Source organism: Phoenix dactylifera, chromosome 8 (genome assembly GCF_009389715.1).
Source record: "Phoenix dactylifera cultivar Barhee BC4 chromosome 8, palm_55x_up_171113_PBpolish2nd_filt_p, whole genome shotgun sequence".
NCBI classification, from domain to species: domain Eukaryota; kingdom Viridiplantae; phylum Streptophyta; class Magnoliopsida; order Arecales; family Arecaceae; genus Phoenix; species Phoenix dactylifera.
This window is the reverse complement of record NC_052399.1, coordinates 9296849-9320037: the sequence shown is the minus strand read 5'-3', so window position 1 is coordinate 9320037 and position 23189 is coordinate 9296849. Positions and strand designations below refer to the sequence as shown.

The 23189-nt window shown below is 39.1% G+C and overlaps 1 protein-coding gene across 3 annotated transcripts; it reads right to left on the bottom strand.

Annotated features, from left to right (window-relative positions):
- Nucleotides 1-3445: 3445 nt before the first annotated feature.
- Nucleotides 3446-22699, bottom strand: LOC103713320 (protein CELLULOSE SYNTHASE INTERACTIVE 1-like). 3 transcript variants are annotated; one of them, XM_039128874.1, is made up of 8 exons: nt 22098-22244; nt 21843-21984; nt 20569-20642; nt 11908-14962; nt 8161-10705; nt 6198-6652; nt 3937-4053; nt 3446-3810 (listed from the first exon to the last, which is right to left on the bottom strand). In XM_039128874.1, exons 2-8 carry the CDS (start codon nt 21843-21845, stop codon nt 3670-3672), a joined length of 6390 nt encoding a protein of 2129 aa, XP_038984802.1. In that variant the 5' UTR covers nt 21846-21984; nt 22098-22244; the 3' UTR covers nt 3446-3669. The 3 variants fall into 3 exon arrangements, with proteins under 3 accessions (XP_038984802.1, XP_038984804.1, XP_038984803.1); XM_039128876.1 differs by lacking the exons at nt 20569-20642; nt 22098-22244 and adding an exon at nt 22519-22699; XM_039128875.1 differs by lacking the exons at nt 20569-20642; nt 22098-22244 and adding an exon at nt 22544-22699.
- Between the last annotated feature and the right edge of the window lie 490 nt (nt 22700-23189).

Here is a 23189-nt window from a genome sequence, read left to right as displayed (position 1 = left end):
ACAAAGCAAGATTAGTGGCAAAAGGTTTTTCTCAAACCTATGGCGTAGATTATCAGGAGACCTTTGCACCAGTAGCAAAGTTAAACACTGTAAGGGTTCTCCTATCACTTGCTGCAAATCTGATTGGAAGCTTCAACAACTTAATGTGAAGAATGCTTTCCTAAATGGAGACTTAGAGAAAGAAGTGTATATGGAATTGCCACCAGGTTTTGATGAAGCTGGAGTTCAGGGAAAAGTTTGCAGACTCAGGAAATCCCTATATGGATTGAAGCAATCCCCGCGGGCATGGTTTGGTAGATTTATGAAAACTATGTGTCAACAGGGATACAAACAAGCTCAATCTGATCATTTATCTTTCTCATACTAGACCTGACATCGCCTTCGCTGTAAGTGTGGTAAGTCAGTTTATGCATGCACCTTTTGTAGAACATATGGATGCTATCTACCAGATTTTGAGATACTTGAAAGGAACTCCAAGACGTGGTCTACTTTTCAGAAAGAATGAGGAAAGGACTGTTGAAACATTTACAGATGCAGACTGGGCAGGTTCAGTAAAAGATAAACGATCAACCACTGGATATTGTACCTTTGTATGGGGCAACCTAGTGACTTGAAGGAGTAAGAAGCAAGCAGTTGTAGCAAGAAGCAGTGCGGAGGCAGAATTCAGGGCTGTAGCCCATGGGATTTGTGAAATAATATGGCTGAAACTATTGTTAAAAGAACTCAGAATTGAGAAGAATGAACCCATGAAAGCCTACTGTGATAACAAGGCAGCAATTGCAATATCACACAATCCAGTTCATCATGATAGGACAAAACATGTTGAGGTGGATCGTCACTTTATCAAAGAGAAGATAGAAGAAGGAACGATTTGTATGGTTTATATACCTTCGTCTGAACAAGCTGCAGATTTACTAACAAAGGAACTCTTCAAACCTGCATTTAAGAAATTGGTTGACAAGCTGGGTTTGTTCGATGTATATAGCCCAGCTTGAGGGGGAGTGTTGAAATCACGAATCCTTCCGTGATTAGTGGGATCAGATTTGATCTGATTCAATCTCGGTTTAAGACCAAATCTGTTGAAGAGAATAATTTTCAGATTTGGTCGGTTGTGATTGTTGCTTTTTTTGGCTAGTTTAAATTTATTTGTTTCTCTCTCTTATCCCTCTAATTTAGCTTGTAGTTTCCAAGAATAAAGGGATCTGTTTTATGATCAGATTCTATAAATATTTGTATTATCAAAGAGGAATGAGATAACAAGTATTCCAATCTTTGTTCATTCGATTGTAGTGTTCCTATTCCGTCGTCTCCTCCCTGGTTTCAGAAACATATTACTGCATCTAACTTTTGTTATATCAACACCAACAAGCAAACTATATTCTACTAGCCTACATCGTATTGAGGTACCAGTACTGTGACTTTACATAAAGTCTGCACAATCTTAAAAAGGACAATCAAAATGGATGCCTACTGTGTAAAGTCAAAATTTCATTCGACTTCCCTACCAGTCGTAAAATGAAAAGATTAGATTTGTAATGGTTCCTTCCTTCAAGCCATGCATAATATTGTCAAATTAAGGAACTTGTATATGATCATTAATATTATTAGTAGCAGTTATGAACATAAAAACTATTAGAGCAGTGCTAACCCAATGTATATGTGTTAATAAAATCTATCTACAGGCCATGTAAACCAAATTCATCATTATAGATGTTCACCAGCACATGATATGGTGCCTATACAAAAAGGAAAAAGTGGTGATTCAGAAAGCCCGTAGATTGAGCACTCTTAGGTTATTAAATATTGCCAGAAGAGTGATTTTAAGATATAAAAGGGGGATAAAACTGAAACTATCTCAAGCTTGCATTCTCACTAGTCAATTTTTTTCTTTATGATGGTAAAACATGCATTGAGATGTCATTATGGAACATAAAGTGATGCAGAAAAAGGTTGTAGAATCATTTGTCTGGTTTGAAAAAGAAAACATATATTCTATCCCAAATGAGGTCTGAAATAAGATCAGAACATATACTCAAATGACGTCAATTGGACAAACCCCCTATTGCTTGATGGCAAACCATAATAACCAACTCAAAGAACCATAAAACATACTGATAAACGGTTTTAAGCAAAGTTCGTCGGACCGACCATACCGGCGTATCGGTAAGCACCGACACCAGTACGGTACCAGTTTGGTACCGGTTCGGACCGACTATACCGGCGTACCGGTAAGCACCGACACCAGTACGGTATCGATTGGAACCGGTACCGAACCGGAGACGCGCGCACTGTTTTTTTTTTTTTTTTTGCTTTTTTTTTCTCAAATGCCACTCTGTGGCATTAAATGGCCTACGCAGGCTGGCAGCCCGCGTGGGTGCGCTGCCCCGCGCAGGGGTGCGGTTCCATGCTGGGGAAACGCGCGTGGGCATGGTTCCTGCGTAGGGAAACGCGCGCGGGCGCGCGTTCTCCACTCACGTGTCCGCGCGCGATTCCCACAAAAAAAAAACTCCGCGTCCGCGCGGACGCGTTAAATGCCACAGAGTGGCATTTGCATGAAGTGGCCCACGCGGGTACCAACCGCATGGGCGCTCTGCCGTGCATGGGGAAAATGTGTTTGGACCGGCGCGAACCGGCCCGGTTCGCACCAGTACAAGTACGGAACCAATCGGTTTCGACCTAGTTTGGGTTGAAACCGTTTTTATGGGTTGTACCGTACTAGTGCCTGTCGGCACCGGTTCCAGTCGATTCAGCATACCTTGGTTTTAAGTTTATTCAAATGAGTCGGATAGGAAAAAATACTGCAGGGTCAAATAAATTCTAAAATTCTTGTCACAGGTGAGAGAGTTGATAAAATTAGACCAGTAACAGATTAAAAATTCTGCTACAAGCTAAAGATATAACAGAATCACCTAAGCATGTTAAGAGGAACAAGATGGTTGAAACCACTAAATTTTAGTCTGCATCAGCCAATTATGACTAACACAACCCCTACCTGATATAAAAATCTGAAAAACACTTCAAAATAAAAATAAAAAAAAGAAAAAACAATTACCATTTGATGCAAACCACAAAAGCCAAGTTAAAGCGCTGCAACTTCTCTCTCTCACAATTGATGGAAATCTATTGTCATATTGTTTGTTCGTCAGACTTCTACACTCAAAAGAACAACATCGACGTTCTACTTGGAGCACATTCCAACAACACAAATTCAAGATTTTCCTCAATATCCCCTCTCTCTCTCTCTCTCTCAATATCCCCTCTCTCTCTCTCTCTCTCTCTCTCTCTCTCTCTCTCTCTCTCTCTCTCTCTCTCTCTGTGTGTGTGTGTGTGTGTAAATGTTTATACATGCATCGCTTGCAACAAATGGTCAAAAAAATAAAAAAACAGAAGAAAGCAAAAGCATGAGAAACTTCTTGTTCTTTGTTCCGCTGTCTCATGGCAAATGTAGAAAGAAAGAATAAAAGAATAATGCATTACAGGGAAAGAGTTGAAGACCCACGCATGTTACAGATCTGCTTTTGACTGTATTGACAAATAAGATAACACTTAGCTGACCATATATAATGACATTACAAGAGCAAGATTGTAAGTAAAAAAAAAAAAGAAACAACTTACAGTTTTATTCTTATTAATGATTACAAGAAAACTGGCATACCTCATCCGAGGTTGTCAATTGTTTGACCACTGGAATTCAATTTCCAGATTTCGAGAAGCTCCATTTTTGCTTTCAGGCAGCAATGTGTACTCTCCAGAAACCGATCCCAACATAACCACTCGGTCAATCTGAATGGTCACTTTCCCAAATGAACTCTGTTGTCAAACCAAAAGAAATTGAGGTAAGCTTCATCTGAATAGAAATGATGAAAGGTCCAAACCTTCAGAGTAATTTGATAGACAATAAGCTAGGGGACATCTGTACCCTATTCATGCAGTTACCTTTCCAAATTTGCTTTTATTCTTGCAAGATATGTGAAGTTTCTGTCCTTTGGGAGGGCTATCGAGTGCCCAGGCAAAAGCTTCATCCCATTCAGGTGAAGGACCACTAGACACAACCTAAAAGATCACGTGATATATATTAGCTAATGGATCAAGTATAACATTGTGTAAACATAATTCTGCAACTGACACATAATAGCTGTAATTTAATACACAAACTATATACTTATATTATTTACATACATTATTTTTTAAAAGCAGAGCATCTGTCAGGCTGATGTTTTTTGGAATACAGAAAAGCACACAAAGCCATAAGCAATTAACTGATGGAAAAAAAAAGAATAAGTATAACGAAGTAGATAAGTCTGACTTCAGCATCTGCCTAATGAGCTTCACAGCATTCATATTCTGGTTATTGTGCCACATGGTGGACTAATTATACTTTTGTAGTATTCCAATCAAGGATTGCAAAACTAGTACCGAGAACTGTATCAGAACGTCATCGGCACGATACGGTACGATCAGTACAGCATGGTATGCACTTTGTATTGAGACAGGCTTCCAACATTTTTCTCACTGCCAACCACAGCATGGGTCGGACCAGGCATATGGGGCCATTACACTTGTTTCAGGTGTTACAAACCAGTTCAGCTCATATACCTAACCAATTCTCGATATTGTACTGATATAATACCAGTACGGTCAGTATGTGGTGGTACAGTGGACCTTAATTCCAACACTTTCTAATATCAATAGGTATCAGAGCAATAACTGCTCAACAGCATTCTTTCCTTTTGGATGGCGAAGCAAACGGTCCAGGAATCCAGGAAAGAGTGGAAAGCCCTTTTGAAACAAAAGCACCTACTCGTATATCTACAAGGTGAATGTGTGGGTAAAAAGAAGCCTTATCCAATCTCATCAGCATTGACTTTGTAAATTCTACTTTAAAACAGGTTCATAATGTTGTAAGAGATTCAAGATTGTGTACCATGTAACAGCAGCACCAACAGACCATACATAAGTGGGGAAAAAATGATAATATAGGAAGAGTACAAACTTGTAACCTGAACATATCTGAAATTTAATGCCACATGAAGCTCAAGCATTCAGCTATGTCGCTGCTTACATTATGCATCTGTCATGTCTATATACTGGATTCTCGCAATATCTAAGAATTTTCCATTACAGACCTGTACTCAAGTGACGCAAAAATACTTAAGTACTGCGCACAACTACTTAAGGCTATAACAAATGCCCATCTGAAAAAGTTTGCTGCATATTCCTATTACTTTCATACCTAGATATCCAACAGTTCTGGTTTGAGTATCTAACCAGTTTCCTTGTTGCAACTGTAATAAACCAAAGCATCCCAATGAAGAGGCATATTTAGCAGCCTCTTACAAAAACCAAATTGACAGAGAATTAAGGCATATTTATGTTTGTATTTACACTAAAACAGAGATGAAAAGAAAAGATTGAACAGGCATGATTCCTCAGGCATGTCCAGATTGAACTTAGAAACATTCCCATGATTAACATCAGAATCTACAAGATAATAACCTTAGTATCTCTACCAGATGTAAAGACAAAAATGCTTTGAAAAATTATGAGGGTTCTTGGGCATGTGCAATTCATGTGAGAGGAAAAGTGTTGGCTGTGATTCCTTTTGACCAGAGATGGCTACTAGCCTGTCATAAAAGCAAACTTTGCCCTTAACAGGAACAAATGGAAAACAAGGACCATAAAGTCAAGCCCAGATTGCTCAGACTAGGCCTGATCATTACGGTGATGGTGGTAGCCTGCTTATAGGTGCCCCTCCACTCTTCCTAGATGCATTGCTTGTTGACCTCTCTTGTAGGAAGAACTGAACCAAGACAGGATATTTATTAAAAAGGGGACTGCTAATAAAATTTATTGTTGGACAATGGTGGAGTCCAAGGTTTAGGGCATGGCTACTCTGAAGGAAGGTATAATGCAAACTAATACATCCACTCCAACTATTTTATTAACATACTTCTATTGTTTCTAGTTTTTCATATAGAGGAGTATTAAAAGGATCATATTTGTTAAAGAGTGGATTATATTTATAATGGGACTCATGGACAGGCAAGTCAAGGGTGTTTGCAACATAATATTATAATGAATAAATTATGCAAGTAAATCATCCATCATAGCATTTCTAGTAAATTTATGGTCCACAAGTCAAATCATAGAAAATTACAATTCCCCTGCAAAGAAGAGTGATTAGACTTATATGTTACCTTGGTCTGTCTAGGCGGAAAATTGCCAAGAGTTAGTTTGCAGTAAGCACTAGGATTTCCCACTGATTGCCTCAAATTGTTACCACGTTTTATAACTACCGTCAGGGTTCCTGGCAAACACTGCAACAGGAGTTCAGCTTTCTCTTGAAACCGAGGTGGGCCAGACTGGATCAAGAATTGTAGTAGAGGAATAGCCTCCGATGCAGCAACAGATTGAGCTTTGAAAACTTCAGCTGGACAAACTGACCAAGCTTGCCTTAGAAGAAAAAGGGAATCCAAGGCTGCCTCTTGAGTTGCTTCTGAGCCAGTCTTCAGGGAGGTAACGAGATGAGGAATACAAAATGTAGGCGGTTCAGTAGTTCTCAAGCGAGGGAAGTTACTAAGCAGTGCATTCAATGCTTTCAAATATTCCTCATTAACACTGCCACTAGCACAGATCTCTTTTTCGATGGCAGCTGCATACAGGCAAAAAGACTAATTGGTCACTGTAAAAGATAGCGTGTGCATAAGCATAATGGATGGAACATGCTATCAGCAAGCATTGACGAAACTAATGCTGCAAATGAAAAAGCAAAAGCACTGCTTACAAATTTTGGTGACCCCCCCTGCCCCGCCCTCAATGCACACACACACACCCCTTTTTCGCTTATACGTGTCTGAAAGATGATCATAGTTCCCTGTATCAAAAGTTATCATATCCTCACTTCATCTAGACACTTACCACCCTTAAGGTAAACTTCAGAACCAAGATTAGTTATCACGAATCCACCATATTGTAGCAATGGGTTAGGAACAGAAGATTCTGGAATCCCCTTATCATTACCATAGCATATACGACAGACTACACTTAACAAATCTAATGGTCTCTTTAGCAGTTGTCATATAGCAAGGTCAGTTAGATCATGCTAGTGTAAAGCCTGAAACTCTAGATTCCCCCTTAACTCTAATGTATATTGATAACTAAAACTGAACAAAAGATACTCAAATTTGATGCTTCAGATCAAGGTTTTTAGTCTTAGTACCGGACCTTGTATCCGTGACTAACTGGTATATGTCAGGTCAGTACAATACACCTTTATTCCAAGACATTGTACATTGTTGAAGACTTGAAGGTGAGACAACAGTTGTACCATGTGTCATATCATACTGGTACCTAACAGGTTCAATATGGTACACCCAATACCAGGATGTACAGGTCATTACAGTTCTTCAGATAATCTAGACCCTTTCAGGCTGACCATGAGTGGTAAAGAGTATAGAGTATGGAGAATAGATGAAGAGTGGGAAAGGCAAGCTTTGATGTAGGCCTCTGCAATCATTAATAAGGCATGAATTGTTAAATAAATAGCCAAATTTAACATAAATTCCATGACTACCAAAAAGCATGAAGTTTAACACTATTAGCTACAAGATTTTCTATATATGAAGAAAAATGTATGAGTTGTAATACATTTATCTAGTATTCTAGTTCATACAGATAAAATGGTTAGCAAAACAGAGTTTTGATTGTCGGAATATAAACCACTGAATATTTTAATATCAAAAACATTTTTAAATTCTTAAATTGTCATGGTAGCTTTTCCATATTTATCAGATTTTAGTATAATCATATTTCCTTAACCTGAATAGAATGTATCATTCTCTAGTTTCAGCACAGTTTGATCCAATGTTGTCTGAGAACAAAAGGCTGAAATTCATAATAAGATTGGACCAAAACATGCTTCTGCATTGAAATTCTAAACCCTGGCCTACCTACTTGGGGCTTCCTCTAACCTTATAAATGGAAGTGGAATATAATTTGTTTCTTATGCTATTTGGTTCTTAGTTCAGACTTCAGACAGTTATCCAGGACAGTTGTTTAATCATGCTAGAATTATTGTTGCCAAATTTAAAGCTTCTATTAGGAGCATCCTCCGACTAGCAAAGTTCAACGGGAATTAAAGGGGATATGACAAGAACATACCAGTTATAGCTCTGACTGTCTCAGAGGAAGCATATTCTTGGATAGTGTGATTAGAGAAGAGAAGCTTGATAAGCATTGCTACTTGAACAGATGTATCTGGATCACTAGAATTAATGAGGTCTAACACAACCTGAACACCACCAGCTTCTGCAATCGCTCTTTTATTTGATCGACTGTACATTACAAGGTTTTGCAGGGCACAAATAGCCACAACTTTCATTTCTTCTGTTACTTGATCTTCAAGAAGATTTACCAGTGCTTGACATGCTGACACAGCATCTGTTGTTCGTGCAAGACCCTCATTTTGGAAAAGATCGCCAAGAGCAAGAGCTACCAGTAACCTCCCTTGCAGGGATTGTGTTTGTGGATCTAGAAGATACAGGGATAATGGTCCAATGGCAGCTCTAGCTGCTTTTGTCTCTCTGATCTTTACATTGTTCAGTAGCACCTCTACTAGCCTTGCAGCAGTTTCCTCACACTGATGACTCCTGAGAAGTTCCAAAAGTGCCTCTATAGCACCACTTTCAGCCATTGCTTCTGCACTGGTTGAATCATCACTTTCTAACACAAGCAGGGTATTTAGTGCACCCATAATTGTAGTTTCTGTTCCAGAGCGAAGTAACTGTACTAACACAGCAACAGGCACTTCCAGGTAAAATTCAGAACTATACTGTAGAATGCTGGATATTATAGAAGCAGCAGCTTCCCACATAGCATGAGGCAATGGAGGATCAGCTCGTAATATCAGTTTGGACAACTCATACATACCACCCTCCTTTGCAATTGCATTTGGCCAAATTAACGCAATATTAGAAAGAGCTTTTATAGCTCTTTGCTGTAACATGTGCACACCTGACCCAAGAATTCGAATAAGGGGACCAACTGCTTGCTGTATTACTGGATCCTTCTGAAAGTGTTCTTCCACAAGCAGATGGGATAAGAGTTCAACAGCCAATTGTTGCACTGATTGAATTGATGAATCCAGTAAAGCAATAAGGGGTTCTATAGCCTGTTCCGGTGTCAGGTTACAATCAGTTCGACATTGGTGATGCTCCAAAATATTAACAAGAACCTGCAATGCACTGTATTGTCCATCAGGACCAAACTCTGGCTTAGATATCAGAAAGAAAAGAGGCTCCACAACTTTGGCTGTAGATGGGCTCTTTGCAATGCTAGCATTATTGCTTAGAATCCGAAGTAAATCTGCAAATGCCACACATAGAAAATCAGGAGCTTCATTAAGGATATTGAGAATGCTTTCAATCACTCCAGCTTTCACCATTTCCAATTTACAAGCTGGCCTGTCTTTTCCTAACTTCAGCAAAGCTCTAGATATTGCTTCATGAAGTGCATAAGTTCTACCAAACAGAAGACCAACAAGAGGAACAACAGCACCATGTGCAGCAACCAATTCTGCCAATTGATCATCATCCAATAGCTTGTCCAATGCACGAACTGCTGAATGTTGAGCCGTGCTAGAGTCAGCTACTAGTAGAGACACCAGAGGCTCCACACAGCGTGCCGCAGCCATCGTGGACCGAATTCTTGTATTTCCAAATAGGACACAACATAGCTCCGCAGCATTTCCCTTCAACTCTACTGAACAGTTCGAGGATAGAATCCGACAAAGAACATCAACTGCATTCATTTCAACATCTGCAACAGCAAGGGCTCTCAATGGATTATCACATAAGACTCTCACAAGTGCAGCAATCGCAGCATGTTGCTCCCTCTCCAAACCAGTGTTTAGAATTTCCACTAGGGGTTGAATTGCTTGCCGAGCTGATTCCGCATTTCTGATATGTTCGGACATAAACAAGTTCTCTAATGCTTTAACTGCACTGTACCTGGAATTTCTTCCACCAAGACGTAGGACAGCCACAAGTTGATTTAATGCACCAAATGCAGACTCATGCCGCAGAATTTCAGCACTGCTGAATAGAATACCCAATAGATCTGTTGTTGCTTCTTCTGTTGCATCTTGTGGACCAAGTGAAAGATACTTAGTAAGTGCCTCTAGAGCCCCAGCTTCTACCATCACCAGCTTGTTTGAGGGACAATCTACTGCTAACTGAGTTAGAAGACCCAAAGCCAGAAAAGGTGCACCTGGCCGATCTGGAATTGGTTTGAGCATGTCAACCAGTGGAGGAATGGCTTTCCGAGCAGTTGCACCAACCCTGATGTCTTCAACTTTAAACAATTTCTCCAGTGTGACTTGCTCTGGGTGGCGTACCAAATAGAACTCCTCTGACAATTCCAGAAGATCAGATATATCAATTTCAGCACAGCCAAGCAAAGATATAAGCCCACCAGCAGCCCCAGAATTGGCAACAGCCAGAAGAGTCCCTCTGTTACCATTGCAGACCAGATTGGCCAGTGCTTGTGCAGCAAAATACCTGTTTGCTAATTGCTCTGATCTCAACAAATTTGCAAGCACTGGAAGAGAGTGCACTATTGCATTTGATGGCATGGCATCTCTTTCTTCGAATAATACCGCAAGCAGTAGGGCGCAAGCCCATATATTGCTATCTTCTGTTGAATCATTCTGCAGATTTTATGTTCATAAATATGAAAATAAGCATCAAAGCTGGCCGCAAGAAACAATGGAAGTACCCATCACAAAATGGACAGAAGCATATACACATAACAGACTATGCAAGGTTGCATAATAACAGAAAAAGCAATCAAGTACAGAACAGATAATGACCTACTCTAGAATAAGGTCCAATTAAGGAGCTCATAGGAAAGAGAGCCCAATAGAATTTCGATGCAAAGTAACTAAGCAACAATTGTGTCAAGCAGAGGGTGGTTTTACATCAAAAGAAAAGGTGGAAGGTGGCGTTTGCCCCCACCAACTGCTACGGAAGTATATGCAGCTTGAAGTCTGATTAGAGGCGTAGTGCTTCCAACTCCAAATTAAAAGGTATGAGGCCTTCTCAAAGTTGGGATTTAATGGATTCTATAATTTCTGATTGGAAACTGGTAAGTGACAAGAAGCTATCTTGTTAGCTGAGGGCTGGTGCAGATATATTTGCAGAAAGGATACCGTTATGAAAAATGTACTGGCTGCTCGAGAGCTGTGTATGGTAAGTAGCCTACCCAATACTCTGTTAAGAAAAGGGGCCTGCAGCTAGTCATAATATGTTTTCTATGTTCAAATAGAAAGGAATGAACCAAGAACTACTAATTCCGCATCCCTAATCATGCTGATTATGACACATCACAATTCTTAGATGTAGATAAAGGCAGCTCATTGAAGTCTTAAAGAAGGCTGAAGAAATTATTTGTTAAGAACGAGAGCACATTTCAGAGTGTGCTTGACTGTTAGTGCTCTTGTTTAGCATATTTGGAATAGAAGGAAAGGAAAGACCTTCAACAATGTTAAGCTCTCCAAACTCCAGAGGCTCCAATTAAATCTTATCCATACAACAATATGTGATAATTGGACAGGGAAAACCCTTGAGAATGATGTGAGTCTCACCTTAAAAACATAGCTTAAAGTTGTACGTATGGCAATGTGATTATATTACTCTTTTGCTTGTTCTGAGTATTTTTGGTTGTATATTGAATCATTGATACTGTACAATTTCTATTTCCCACATTCATCAATACCTTTGAATAGTCCAAAAAATAAAGTTTGCAAGAAAACAAAAGCAACCCTAAAAGGTATCTAATCACAAAAATACTAGGCTCCTCTAGTTCAAAGAAGTCAACCAAAGGAAGAAAAAAAAAAAGAAGATTAAATACCTGCATATCTAGAAATGTGTATTGAGAGATCTTATTGGTGAGAATTTCAACTGCCCCAGCCTCGATGATAGCAACTTTACTTTTGTTATCATGACAGGCAAGAACCGAAAGCAGCCAGATGCCTATAATGTTACGTACAATCACAGCTGTGCTACATTCAGCTTCACCATCTTTATGTCGCTCCTTAGGATGCCTACGAATGCTTATATCTAGACTGCATTCATCATCCCCGTGGTCAGAAGATGAATTTGTAGAACTGATCATTCCAACAAGAGAATGAATAAGCTCAGTCCATAAGTTTGACGCATTTAATGCTTCCACCATTATTTTGCAATGCTCTTTTGCAGCACATATAAGAAGGGCCATTCCCCCAACTTTGACTTTTGCACAATTGGATCCAGTAACTCGTCTTGCAATTGATGAAATGCATCCAGAGGTGTTAGATATCACATTACCCAATATGATAGGCTGATCACGGCAGAGTCTTGACAGTATTTCTATAGCTTTATCTTGAAATGAAGATGTCCCTTCAGCTACACATGAAACTAAAGGAATTATTGTGTGAGGATATTCAGCAAGGATCGCCCATGGAGGTTTTACATGTCCATCTTCTCCTTTTGACCTTGACAACAAAGCTAGCGCATCAAGAACTTCTGATGTTGCAGCAGCTCCAATATTAGAAGATTCGAGAAAAGCAACAAGTGCAAGAACTGTTCCTGCACGATTCACAAGATCGGATACCCCATGATCAATGGAGTGACAATGAAGAAGACGAGCAATTGCAGCCGCAGCATGTGTTTTTCCATCAATAGAGCCATCACGCAAGACTTGGGTGACAGGAAAAATAATTTCTTCTGGAAATGCATGAAGTGATATTTCATTATCCAGAAGAAGATTGGACAAAGCATGTGTTGCCTGTTCTGCCACTCCCAGGATTGATGACTTAGCAAGCAGAACCAGCGGAGCCAATGCATCTCTTGCAACAGCAGCAACTTCCTTGTTATGTTTAATTGATAGAAAAATAGCTGCAAGGCAGCATAAAGCCTCGACTAAAATTTTTTCAGAGCCCACATTAAGCAGCTTCATTACTGTGCAAAGAGCCTTCACGGCAATATAACTTTCTCTCAAGTCTCTGCGGCAGTGAAGGAGTCCTGCAAGAGCAGATGCTGATTTAGCTTGAGTTTCTTCCTTTGTGGAGATAAGGATCCTTATCATTGTCTCGATGGCATCATTTGCAGCACTTCCTTCATGCAATATATCCCTGAGGGGTGCAACAGAAAGCAAACTTCTCAATGCATCCAGAACATAAATTTTAGACTCAGGCTGATCACTGGTTAATAAGGCAGAGAGCTGGCTTATAGTTCCTGCATCAGACTTGCGGATGAGATGGTTTAATGTTGTTGCTGCAATCCCCTTCCCATTCTCACTTCCATTTTTCAGCAGCCATAATAAAGCAGGAACAGCATCAGCACTTTCAACACATGCTCGTATGTCTTCGCTGTGGTTACAGAGGTTTCCAAGGATAGTTGCAGAATCTTCTTTTGCTTTAAAAGATCCTGTTTCAAGAATTTGTACTAAAGGAGGTATACCTCCAGCAGCAGTTATGGCCCATTTGCTTTCATCAATTTCTTTAGATAATAGACAAAGCAAAGCAACTGCACATTCCTGCTGTTGCTCAGATGATAGGCCAAGAAGAGAAATCAACAGTTGAACCCCCTCACGGCCTTGCATTGCATGCCATAGAGTGCCTTCTTGAGTGCAAAGTGTAAGTAGAGATTTTATAAGCTCATCTTGCACCTCATTGCTTGCCATGGTGATCAAACTAACAAGCAAGCGTTTTGCATCAGAATTGATTAGTGTCCTTGAGAGAATTGCATTCCCATACAAGCTAGCCAGTGCTTCTATCGTACGCTCCTGTACAAGAAATGGAAACTTCGGGTTAAACTGCTTCACCAAAATATTCTCAATAACCGAAGAGTCTGATGGACTAGTAGATTCAGCATTCACATCATATATCATAAGGGCTGAAGCTAAAGCGCCCAGAGTGTCAGCAATTTGCACAGGTGAGATGCATGACTCGAGACTTTCACCAAGGCTAGAAATAACATAGGACAATCCACCCGAGATATTTGCCAAGGCACACATTGCATTTTCCTGCAATGCCTGGGCACACTTCCCCTGCATATACTCTTTTGATGGAGCTATAGTAGCATTTATTAAAACAGGGATCCCATTAGAAGTAGCTATCTTACGTCTGGCTTCCTTCCACTGCTCAGATAGAGCCTTCAAAGCATTTGCAGCTTCCGCTCTGATGGAAACTTCATTACCAGGTCCCAGTAACTTGAGGAGTTGGCTGGTAGCTTCTGCAGCCAAAACCTTAGAACAGACAGATGCATCTTCCATCATCATACATGCTAGAAGATGGCAAACGTTTGCTAAGATAGTCGATTGTCCGGTTGCAAGCAAATTTAGAAGTATATCAACTCCCCCAGATCCTATTGTCACGGACCAAAACCCCTCCGTACTACTGGATAAATTTCTTAATGCTCCAGTAAGCAGATCATCCACCATGCTTCCATTCTTGACCCTGCTTTCTATCTGCTCCCATAGAACTGGAACAACTCCTTCTGTTGAGAAAATTTTTGAACCAACATGATCCCTTGTGTCACCTTGAGAAACAGCATAAATGGCTTTTGCAGCTGCAATATGGCCTTCCACTGAGCTGGACTTAAGGAGGACAAGCAGCGGAGGGACACAACCACCAAGAAGTACTTTTACCCTTAGCTCATCTTCCTTACACAGAGTGCCTAACACAGTGGCAGCCTGTATCTTCACTCCAAATGACCCTGACCTGAGAAGAGAAACAAGCATTGAAACTGCTTGGGAATGAGATCCAACAGCTCCCAAAGCATTTTCTCGAGTTTCAATAATGTCTAACAACTGTTTCAGACAGTTTTCTTTCTCTTCAGTTGTTGAAGTACTCCGACGCAATTGTTCAATACATTGGGCAACACTTGATAGTGTCCCATCTGGATCCTCCATACCACCGCGGTCCCTGAAAGGAACTTATAGTTTAGTGAGGTCCAGAAGTCACAGGAATCCACAAGTATCAGCTATTCTAGGCTTCAGTTGTTAACTTTGTTTAGAACTATCAAGAAAATATGGATGAAGATTGCTTTTTGGAGAATCATTATGGTCCAATAAACAGAAATCGGCATCTTAACTTTCTAATATACTAGTTTGTGATGCAACTATAAAAATATAAGATGCGATGATTTGGTGAATTTTGACACCACCATGTCACTATAGTGACATTGAGGACCACTCATGAAACAAGTTGGTTGTCAAGGAAAGGGTGATATTCATGGATACCATCCATATGTCAGGATATAGCCATTGAAGAAACATATCTGAAGTTCTCTGTAAACATAAAATATATAATTGTGGTTTCCTAGTAAGGTAGAAATTCTCTTAATGCTAAGATAGTTGAGCAAGTATTTGTGATGTTACCTTCTACAAATTTTCACATGCTCAAATGTGAGGCTACTTGAACTTAGCAAGTGGCGCAGCCTCTGTGGAAGTTCATTCGATGGAGTAACTGGGGGTCTCTGTATGCATAAACTCTATGCATCTAGAGATTTTACATGATTGATACAGCTGGCTTTTTCTTTCACGATCATATGCTTTTCCTTATCACAATCATATAAGCTTCAAATTCTATACTCAAGTTATTTTGCTCAATATAAAGGTCCCTTATATAACATAGAGAAGAAATATATGATCATTTTCTCTGTAATATAAGCTCTATCTTCAATCTAGACAAGAATGGAGGCTAGGAGCCTAGAACCTACAAGTTGGCCTTGGAACATAGAATCTACTGCAATCTAGAATGCCAGTTTCCTTCACTTCACGTATCTTGTAGAATTCATGCAGCAACATCCTGTATTGAATGTCCTGCATAAGATCCAGATCTCAAAATAAAGCTTAGATCTGATTTTATGGGTATTTTACCGAACATCTTCAAAAATAAGGACCTCTCGAAGGCTGTTGATCAGTCCCAAATTAATAGAATAAAGAAGATGGATTTGTTGGAGAAGAAAGTCAGAGATCTTATTTTCTGAAAACTTAAGCCCAGTTATAGCAGATTTGCCTTTCATAAAACTAGACGGCACCATACTTGCTAGACAAGACTCCTAAGAGAACTCCTATTTTTATAACTCTAGATCTAGCCAGAATAATTCTAAGGACCATATGATCCACTTCATGATCTTAAAAAAATGTAACAATTTCAAGAAAGTCAAGTTCGCAGTTTAATGGAACCCAACAAAAATAGCCATCAAAATACAATTCTAGTGACTTAATCCTTTAATTACCCAACCTAGTCCTAGAATAGGATCTTTGAACAATAATCCCTATTAGCAGGGCTCTTTGATTTAGCCTAGAGTATCCAGCACTTGAATACAGATATTGCTATGAAACTCGGATGTAGCTCCATAAGAAGTGCTTAGCTATTAAAAGGATCAGATGCTTAGACACCCAACCTCGCCCAACACACAAACCCAAGTCGATGTAACATAGAAAATTCCTACTTAAAATAGGCCAAAAAAAACAAGATTAAGCTGAATAAACAACTAAAACTCCCCGACCTTCTCCCAGACGACTAGAATTTAACTAAATCCCAGCAAACAGAGACATGATTTAGGAGTTTCTTTGCAGCCAAGCCTCCCCCATATAGCCATGAATATATGGTCTTATACCTTGATTGCATCAAGAATCAGGTAAAAAATTCTTAAATAACTAGACACCACACAGAGGAAGTCCCTTGTAAACCATTTTTACACGGATGGCCATCCATTACCAGACACCAGTGCATAATAGAATGACATAACAGACCAAGATGCAGGGAATCTCATCAACAATTACAGAAGAACTCCACAACTGATATTAAGAAATTGTAAGTATAAGGCTAGGAACAAAGTTTTAATGAGGCAAAGAATAAGGCTTAAGCACCATGTCTTATTAAAAAAGGGAAATATGAAAAATCATGTGAAAAATTAAATATAGAGGATACAACTTGTAGTGTAATAGCCGGTTTATTTGGGCTAATGGACTGGCCCAAGAGGCCAAGGCCCATTAAGATCAAGCGAGCCCTGTTGCTCGGGATAGGGAGAAGGAGAAGACTCCCGACCGGAGTCTTCTTTCTCCTTCGATATCGCTGGACTCCGGGAGTCCTAGAGGGATCCAAAGGCCAACCACCAACCGCCCCCTTTCTCTTTTGTTTTGCCAAGAAAGAAGAAAGAGGAAAAGAAGAAGAGGAGAGAGAACCCATCTCTCTTTCTCTCTCTTGGTTTCTCTCTCTTCTCTGTTTCTATCTACTTTCTCTCTCTAGAACATCTATGGAACCTAGTATCAAATCCTAACTATCTGATCTACGAACCCGAGTTGACCCCTGCAAAGGGCCCTGATCCGCCCTGGTGCCCGAGCTGCATGCTAGACCGATCATCCCAGCCCTATAAAATGTTCCTGAAACCTTCATTGATGAACTATGTTAATTAATCTTAGCCCTGATTGAGTCCGATTCATTGAGCGAATCATCTAAACCTAACCTACATGAAATCACCATACGACTATTCATGTCTTCTCGTATCATTTTACCAAAGTCATCAATTAGAAATTAATTTCATTGTTAATATTTTAAATAGATCTAGTGGAGTCATCTAGTGAAGTCTGATAGTCTAAGATAAAAAAAATAAGTAGATCTTACATTTTTTTATTGTATTTCAAATTATCATGTTTTTTCTACATAAGATTTACTCATGAAAATATCATATTTTTCTTAAAATTATGGATCAGCATTTGTGCCATGAAAATCATGCTTTATTATGAAAAATAGTTCCATGAATGTTTTAATGAAAATAGCTTTATTATAAAATATGAATCTGATCATGCCATTAGTATTTTTCATCTATTTATATGTATGTTTTTAAAAAAAAGATATAAATATTTGAAAGGCTCTCAGATAGCTATATGCGGCCCTCACCAACGGATATAATAGTTGGTAACGGCCCTCATCAGCGAGTATAACAGTTGGTAACGGCCCTCACCAATGGGTATAATTGTTGGTAACAGCCCCACCAGCAGGTATAATAGTTGGCAGATTGTGACATGCAGTCGATTACGGCCCTATCATGGGTATAAAGTGACCGTAGCACGAATATTTGTGAGCAATGTTTTGATCCATGATAGGGCTCAATGATGTGAAGAATGTTTTACAAATTTATTTGCAATACAAACTTAGAACTATATTTATGAAAAAAATGAATGATTTATGCAAGCATGATTGGCTTCATGACTTGTTTTAATATATTGTACTATGAAATATTTTATTTTGTAATATCTGTTGTTTTTCTTAAATGATGCATTGGCATGAAAAAACTTATATTTGATCCGGTAAAATAATGAAAGGTCTACTTACTGAGCTGTGTCGCTCATATTTCTCTATTTTTTATTTTTCTCTCCAGACGAATAGGGTTAGTAAGGACGAAGGATGATCCAGGCTTGGAGTTTATGCTAGCAAGCTTGACGAATTATATAGCAAAACTTTAGTTCTTTAGTTGTTTATAAATGTATAGCTTAGTAATTTTCTAAATATTGAGGATTATGGGTTGGTATTTATGTTTGATATAGATGCTCAGAACCAATATTGGTCGCCTCTAATGGATCACGAAATTGAATTTGGAAGTTAAGATGGATTTGAAATCCAAATGTAATGTTGGCTTCGTGTTATCGTGGGTTGTACCCCTCGGTAGCACAACCATATCATGCTCCAGATCTGGGGCATAATATGTAGTATTTCAAATTGCTACATCAAACTTTGGTGAAGATAAATATCTAAGCTTACACATCAAAGCAAGCAGAAACTAAGCATATAGATATTATTAAATCATTTTTGCTTTAATATATGCTTAAAGCTTAGATTTCAAAATAAAATATGAGTTTGACACTGAATGCCACACACAACACAATGCCTTCGCCGGAATGTCTAACCTATCACAAGTGCCAACTACTATAGTCACTAGAGTCATTGGGTTGTGGTACACAATGACTTGGGTTCAAATCTTGCTTACACCTAGTGGCTGGGTAGGGGTTAACACCCTCCGTTTTCTCAAGAAAAAAAGTCTAATTTAGCAACAAAGTTGTACATCACATAAAATGTAGTATAAGGGCAGTGGCATATGCACCACATGAGCCCTTCAATGTGGTGTGTTCCTAGCTAATATTACCTCATAATGAGGCCTTGGGCATTTTCTAAGAGCCACAATTCAAACCATAAGGCTAGGTGAGCCTTAAAGAGCTACTCTTAACAACGTACACAGCACCTATGCTCTTGTAGACCAAGATTTTCTAATATATTGTTGGAACTTGAGTAATATGATTGAAGGATTCATAAGGAAATCCATTGTTTCTCCTATCAATTTAATCCCTTTCAGTTCATGAATGGTAAGACTGATGTCCTTGCCAAAATCTCTATCTACATTTCACACTAGATGGGCTCAAGCTTCCTATGAATATAAAGTTCATTACGATGACTTTTGCCTTCATGAGAAGATGTATCTACATAGGCTTATAATTTTCATGCTCTTTGGACAGCGACAAAGTTCCCTTGAAGCCTTCTTGCAATACCTATATTTGTGTATCTAACAGATATTAATTTCAACTAAAACCTTTGGAATATTGGTCTTCTTGTAGTGGCTAAGAAAGCAAAAATGGTTAAATATGTGTTATGTTGCATCACAGATGAGTATGATAATAGTCGTTTATGACTTGAGGTGAATGTTTTACAGAACTTTCAATATGTACATATAAATATTCAATTAATCAGAAGCACGGCATCTGAATTTCTAATGAGAAACTCACTGGGCATAGAAAAACAGCTCTCAGTTTTGCTGAAAAATTCCAAGCATGAGGACGAAAAAGATAAACATTGCGTCCTCTAAATTCATTATAGGCAATGTCAATCTTTTACCGTAAAATTTAATGTCAAATGCATGGAGAGCCACATCATTCTCTTTAGTGATTCAATTATATCATCTACATGGAACAAATATGCATCTCTGCTTGGCCAGACTAGTTGCCTGCCTTCTCTTCTTAATATGGTTTCACTTTTTTGTTTTAAAGCAATGATAGGATGGGTGAGATAGACAGCTGACCCTGACCAACCTAAACTAGAAGAAAAGATGGAATCTTGGGTGTGTTTTCTCTCCCGGTAATGAACAAGAAGAAAAAAGTAGAAAAAAAATATGTATTCCTATGCATTATATTAGACGCACCACAAGTATATAAAGCAAAACCTTCTGAACAACCATAGGACATTCAATGTCCTCTCAAGGAATTTAGCACGGTTAAAGGAAATATGGATTGCAGAGGAGCAGTCAAGAGCTGGCAGAAATTTTAAAAGCCAAAAAAAAGGAAGAAAAATAACTGCTTAAACTTGCAGAAACTCAATAGAGCTGCACGGCCTTCAATTGCTCATCACATGAATGACACATTCTTAATGTGCATGTGCGTGCAAGAATGTACACCTCTGTGCAGCTTGGGGGGGCAGAAGGCAATGATACAAACTTATCCCCAGAAGGCAATGGAAATTAGCTAAAAACTCACTTGGGGCCCATCTTCATGACTGAGCATGGAGTTGGGGACTCCAGATCTTGAACCTTAGAATCCACGTTTCTTTCCTGTGATCATAAAAGGAGAAAATAAATTAAAGAGAGAAGGGGGGGATCAACGAAGCCAAAGATCAGTTTCCATGTTCCAGAGTAGACGGAAATTTCATTTTGTTGTTACAACACAATTACCCATAAAAAGATTCATGTATCACAGTAAAAACAGCATATCTGAATTACTTTATCCTTCAAAGTTTTAAAGTATTAAATAGCTATCACATGGATAGTTATGTCATTACTCAATGATTTTGTCCAAAAATTTGAAATTATCTTTGTACTTTTAAATAATCTTTCTGACATCTGATTGGGTTTGTTTTTATCCTATGATCTAATGCATTTTGAAGTAGCAGCAACTTTTAGTAAATAATAATTTTCTTGTTAGTTTAATCATAAACATTTCTGTTTGACTTATAGCCCTTAAGTAATGCTCCCCAATTAATTTTGTGGTTGCATAATATACTCCTGACCAGAGATAACTCTTCTTTGTAGCTTCTCCCAACACTTTTTTTTCCCCTTTCCCTTTTCTTGTAAAATGTTTAAACTGCTTCATGAATTGCAGTTGATGAACAAAATCATAAAAATGTCCCCTAGCACTTGGATTTGGTTTCCTTGATGGTATGATGCAACAAAGCTTTCTATCTCTTTATGGGATGTATGGAATCCCAAATTCTGCTTTGATTTGCTGAATATAATCCATAACATTTCACATGTTAAGGGTGAGATGAAGCTTCCATCTTTGGCATCAACATTGTTATTTGATCTATTGAACATAAAGCCAACCAAAATGCCAGTATCTCAACACTATTCAATCTCCTCTCTAAGAAATCATCCTCGCACTCCTTAGACTTCATCTTTAGAATATATAAAAGAACTATGAGCAATCAATGAAATCACAACAGTTATGCCATTCAAAGGTCCAGATGGCACAAGATACAAGAGGAAGATCACACTTGCATTGGTTCCAACACCACAACGCACGACAAATTAAGACAACAGATGACTGACTTCTACTTTCAAGCCCGAAGCAACACAATTTTCAAGACAGACTCAGCACGAACCAGGAACCATGAAGAACATAATCACAAAATAAATCCCACAATCAATAAATCATGACACTGACAGCTACTTTGGAGATACAAAAGTAGCCACCAAAAATGAAAGAATGCAAGTAGCTCGATTGCAACAGTAAAACAGATTTGTTCATGTATTTACCATATCGGCAGCTCCATGGCCGCCACCATTGCTGCCGGTATACCTCAAAGCAAGTGCCGCCGCCAGCTTTGCTCCAATCTAAAGCGCCCCGCAGTTAAGTAGACCAAGATCTCGGCTTTCTATGCTTTCATCCTCTAAGAAGCTAAAATATGGAGAAATAAAGAGCTTTAAGATCTGCAAACTAAGCCACTACAGATCACAGTACCACATAAACCATTACATATGTTTCAAAAAAAAAAAGAAGTAGAAACTTACAGTCAAGCTGGCAAAATCAATTCATCAACGATCTAATTTTAATAGGAATAATCAAAAGATGATTTTTTTCCCCAAATTGTATACCGATTCGAAATGCAAGCTTTGCTTCGTCTGTAAGCAAGCAGAATAGAAGTAATCCTTGGACCAGGTTCCAGAAACAGGGCTAAAGCCGAGCAAAACATAACGTATCAACCCCGAATCCGACAAAATTTCCCACCTTTTTCCCAAAAAGCGAACCAAATGCATGCGTTTTCGACGAAAAAAAGCATCCCAAAATGTCAAAAAAAACGACAAAAACCAGAAAAAATCAACCGCTTTGGTCCCAAAATTGCCCACGGATAAGTCCAGTTAATCCATTCTGAACCAAATTTCCTGAATTTTCCAAAGAAAAAAACTACAGATACAGGCAAAAAAAAAGTACCCGAATCCTATGGGCGCAGATTCACCTCGGATCGATCCAAGCAGCAAGAGCGTTGCAATTCCCAGAGAGAGAGAGACTGAGAGAGTGAGATGAAGATGCTTCGGACAATGCCCGAGCTTTTCTACTCTCTTCGTTCTCCAGCTCGGAGCCACTGAGAGAGACAGAGAAATTAGAAGGTTTTTTATTCTTTTATTTATTTATTTATTTTTCCTCACGCTAACAACAACGGTATATAATAGTCGGCGCGCGCTCCCTCCCCTGTGGGTATTTCATGGCTGCTTCGAAGCCCAACTGTGATCCCCAAGCCATTTGCGGCCACGTGTTGGGGGGGGGGGCTGGGATCCGCTTTATGCGACAAGTCCCACAGGCCCTGTGGGACCAATTTTCTTGTGCCATGTGATGTTGAGAATTGTTTTGGTACATTAGTTGGCCTCCGCAAAAAGGCATCTTCTTTGGAATCGCATCCCGCCGACAACTAAGAGCGGGAGCGGCTCCTGCGGTGGTTTGGGCGGGTTTTGGAGCGAAGCCAAACTCCAGCTCGTTATGATTCTTTCTGCACCGACTACAGCTACAATTAGGTTCTCAAAAGATCGTTTATGGGCCACAGTCACAGCCAGGATGAATCAAAATTTATTTTGACCTTGACCAAAAATTAGAAATAAAAATAAATC

Excerpts from the sequence above, each read along its gene's own strand:
- LOC103713320 (XM_039128874.1), bottom strand. Across the intron at positions 14,963-20,568 it reads GTCATGAAGATGGGCCCCAA|GGACCGCGGTGGTATGGAGG; the intron begins GTGAGTTTTTAG and ends AGTTCCTTTCAG. Across the intron at positions 4,054-6,197 it reads TTCCGCCTAGACAGACCAAG|GTTGTGTCTAGTGGTCCTTC; the intron begins GTAACATATAAG and ends GTGATCTTTTAG.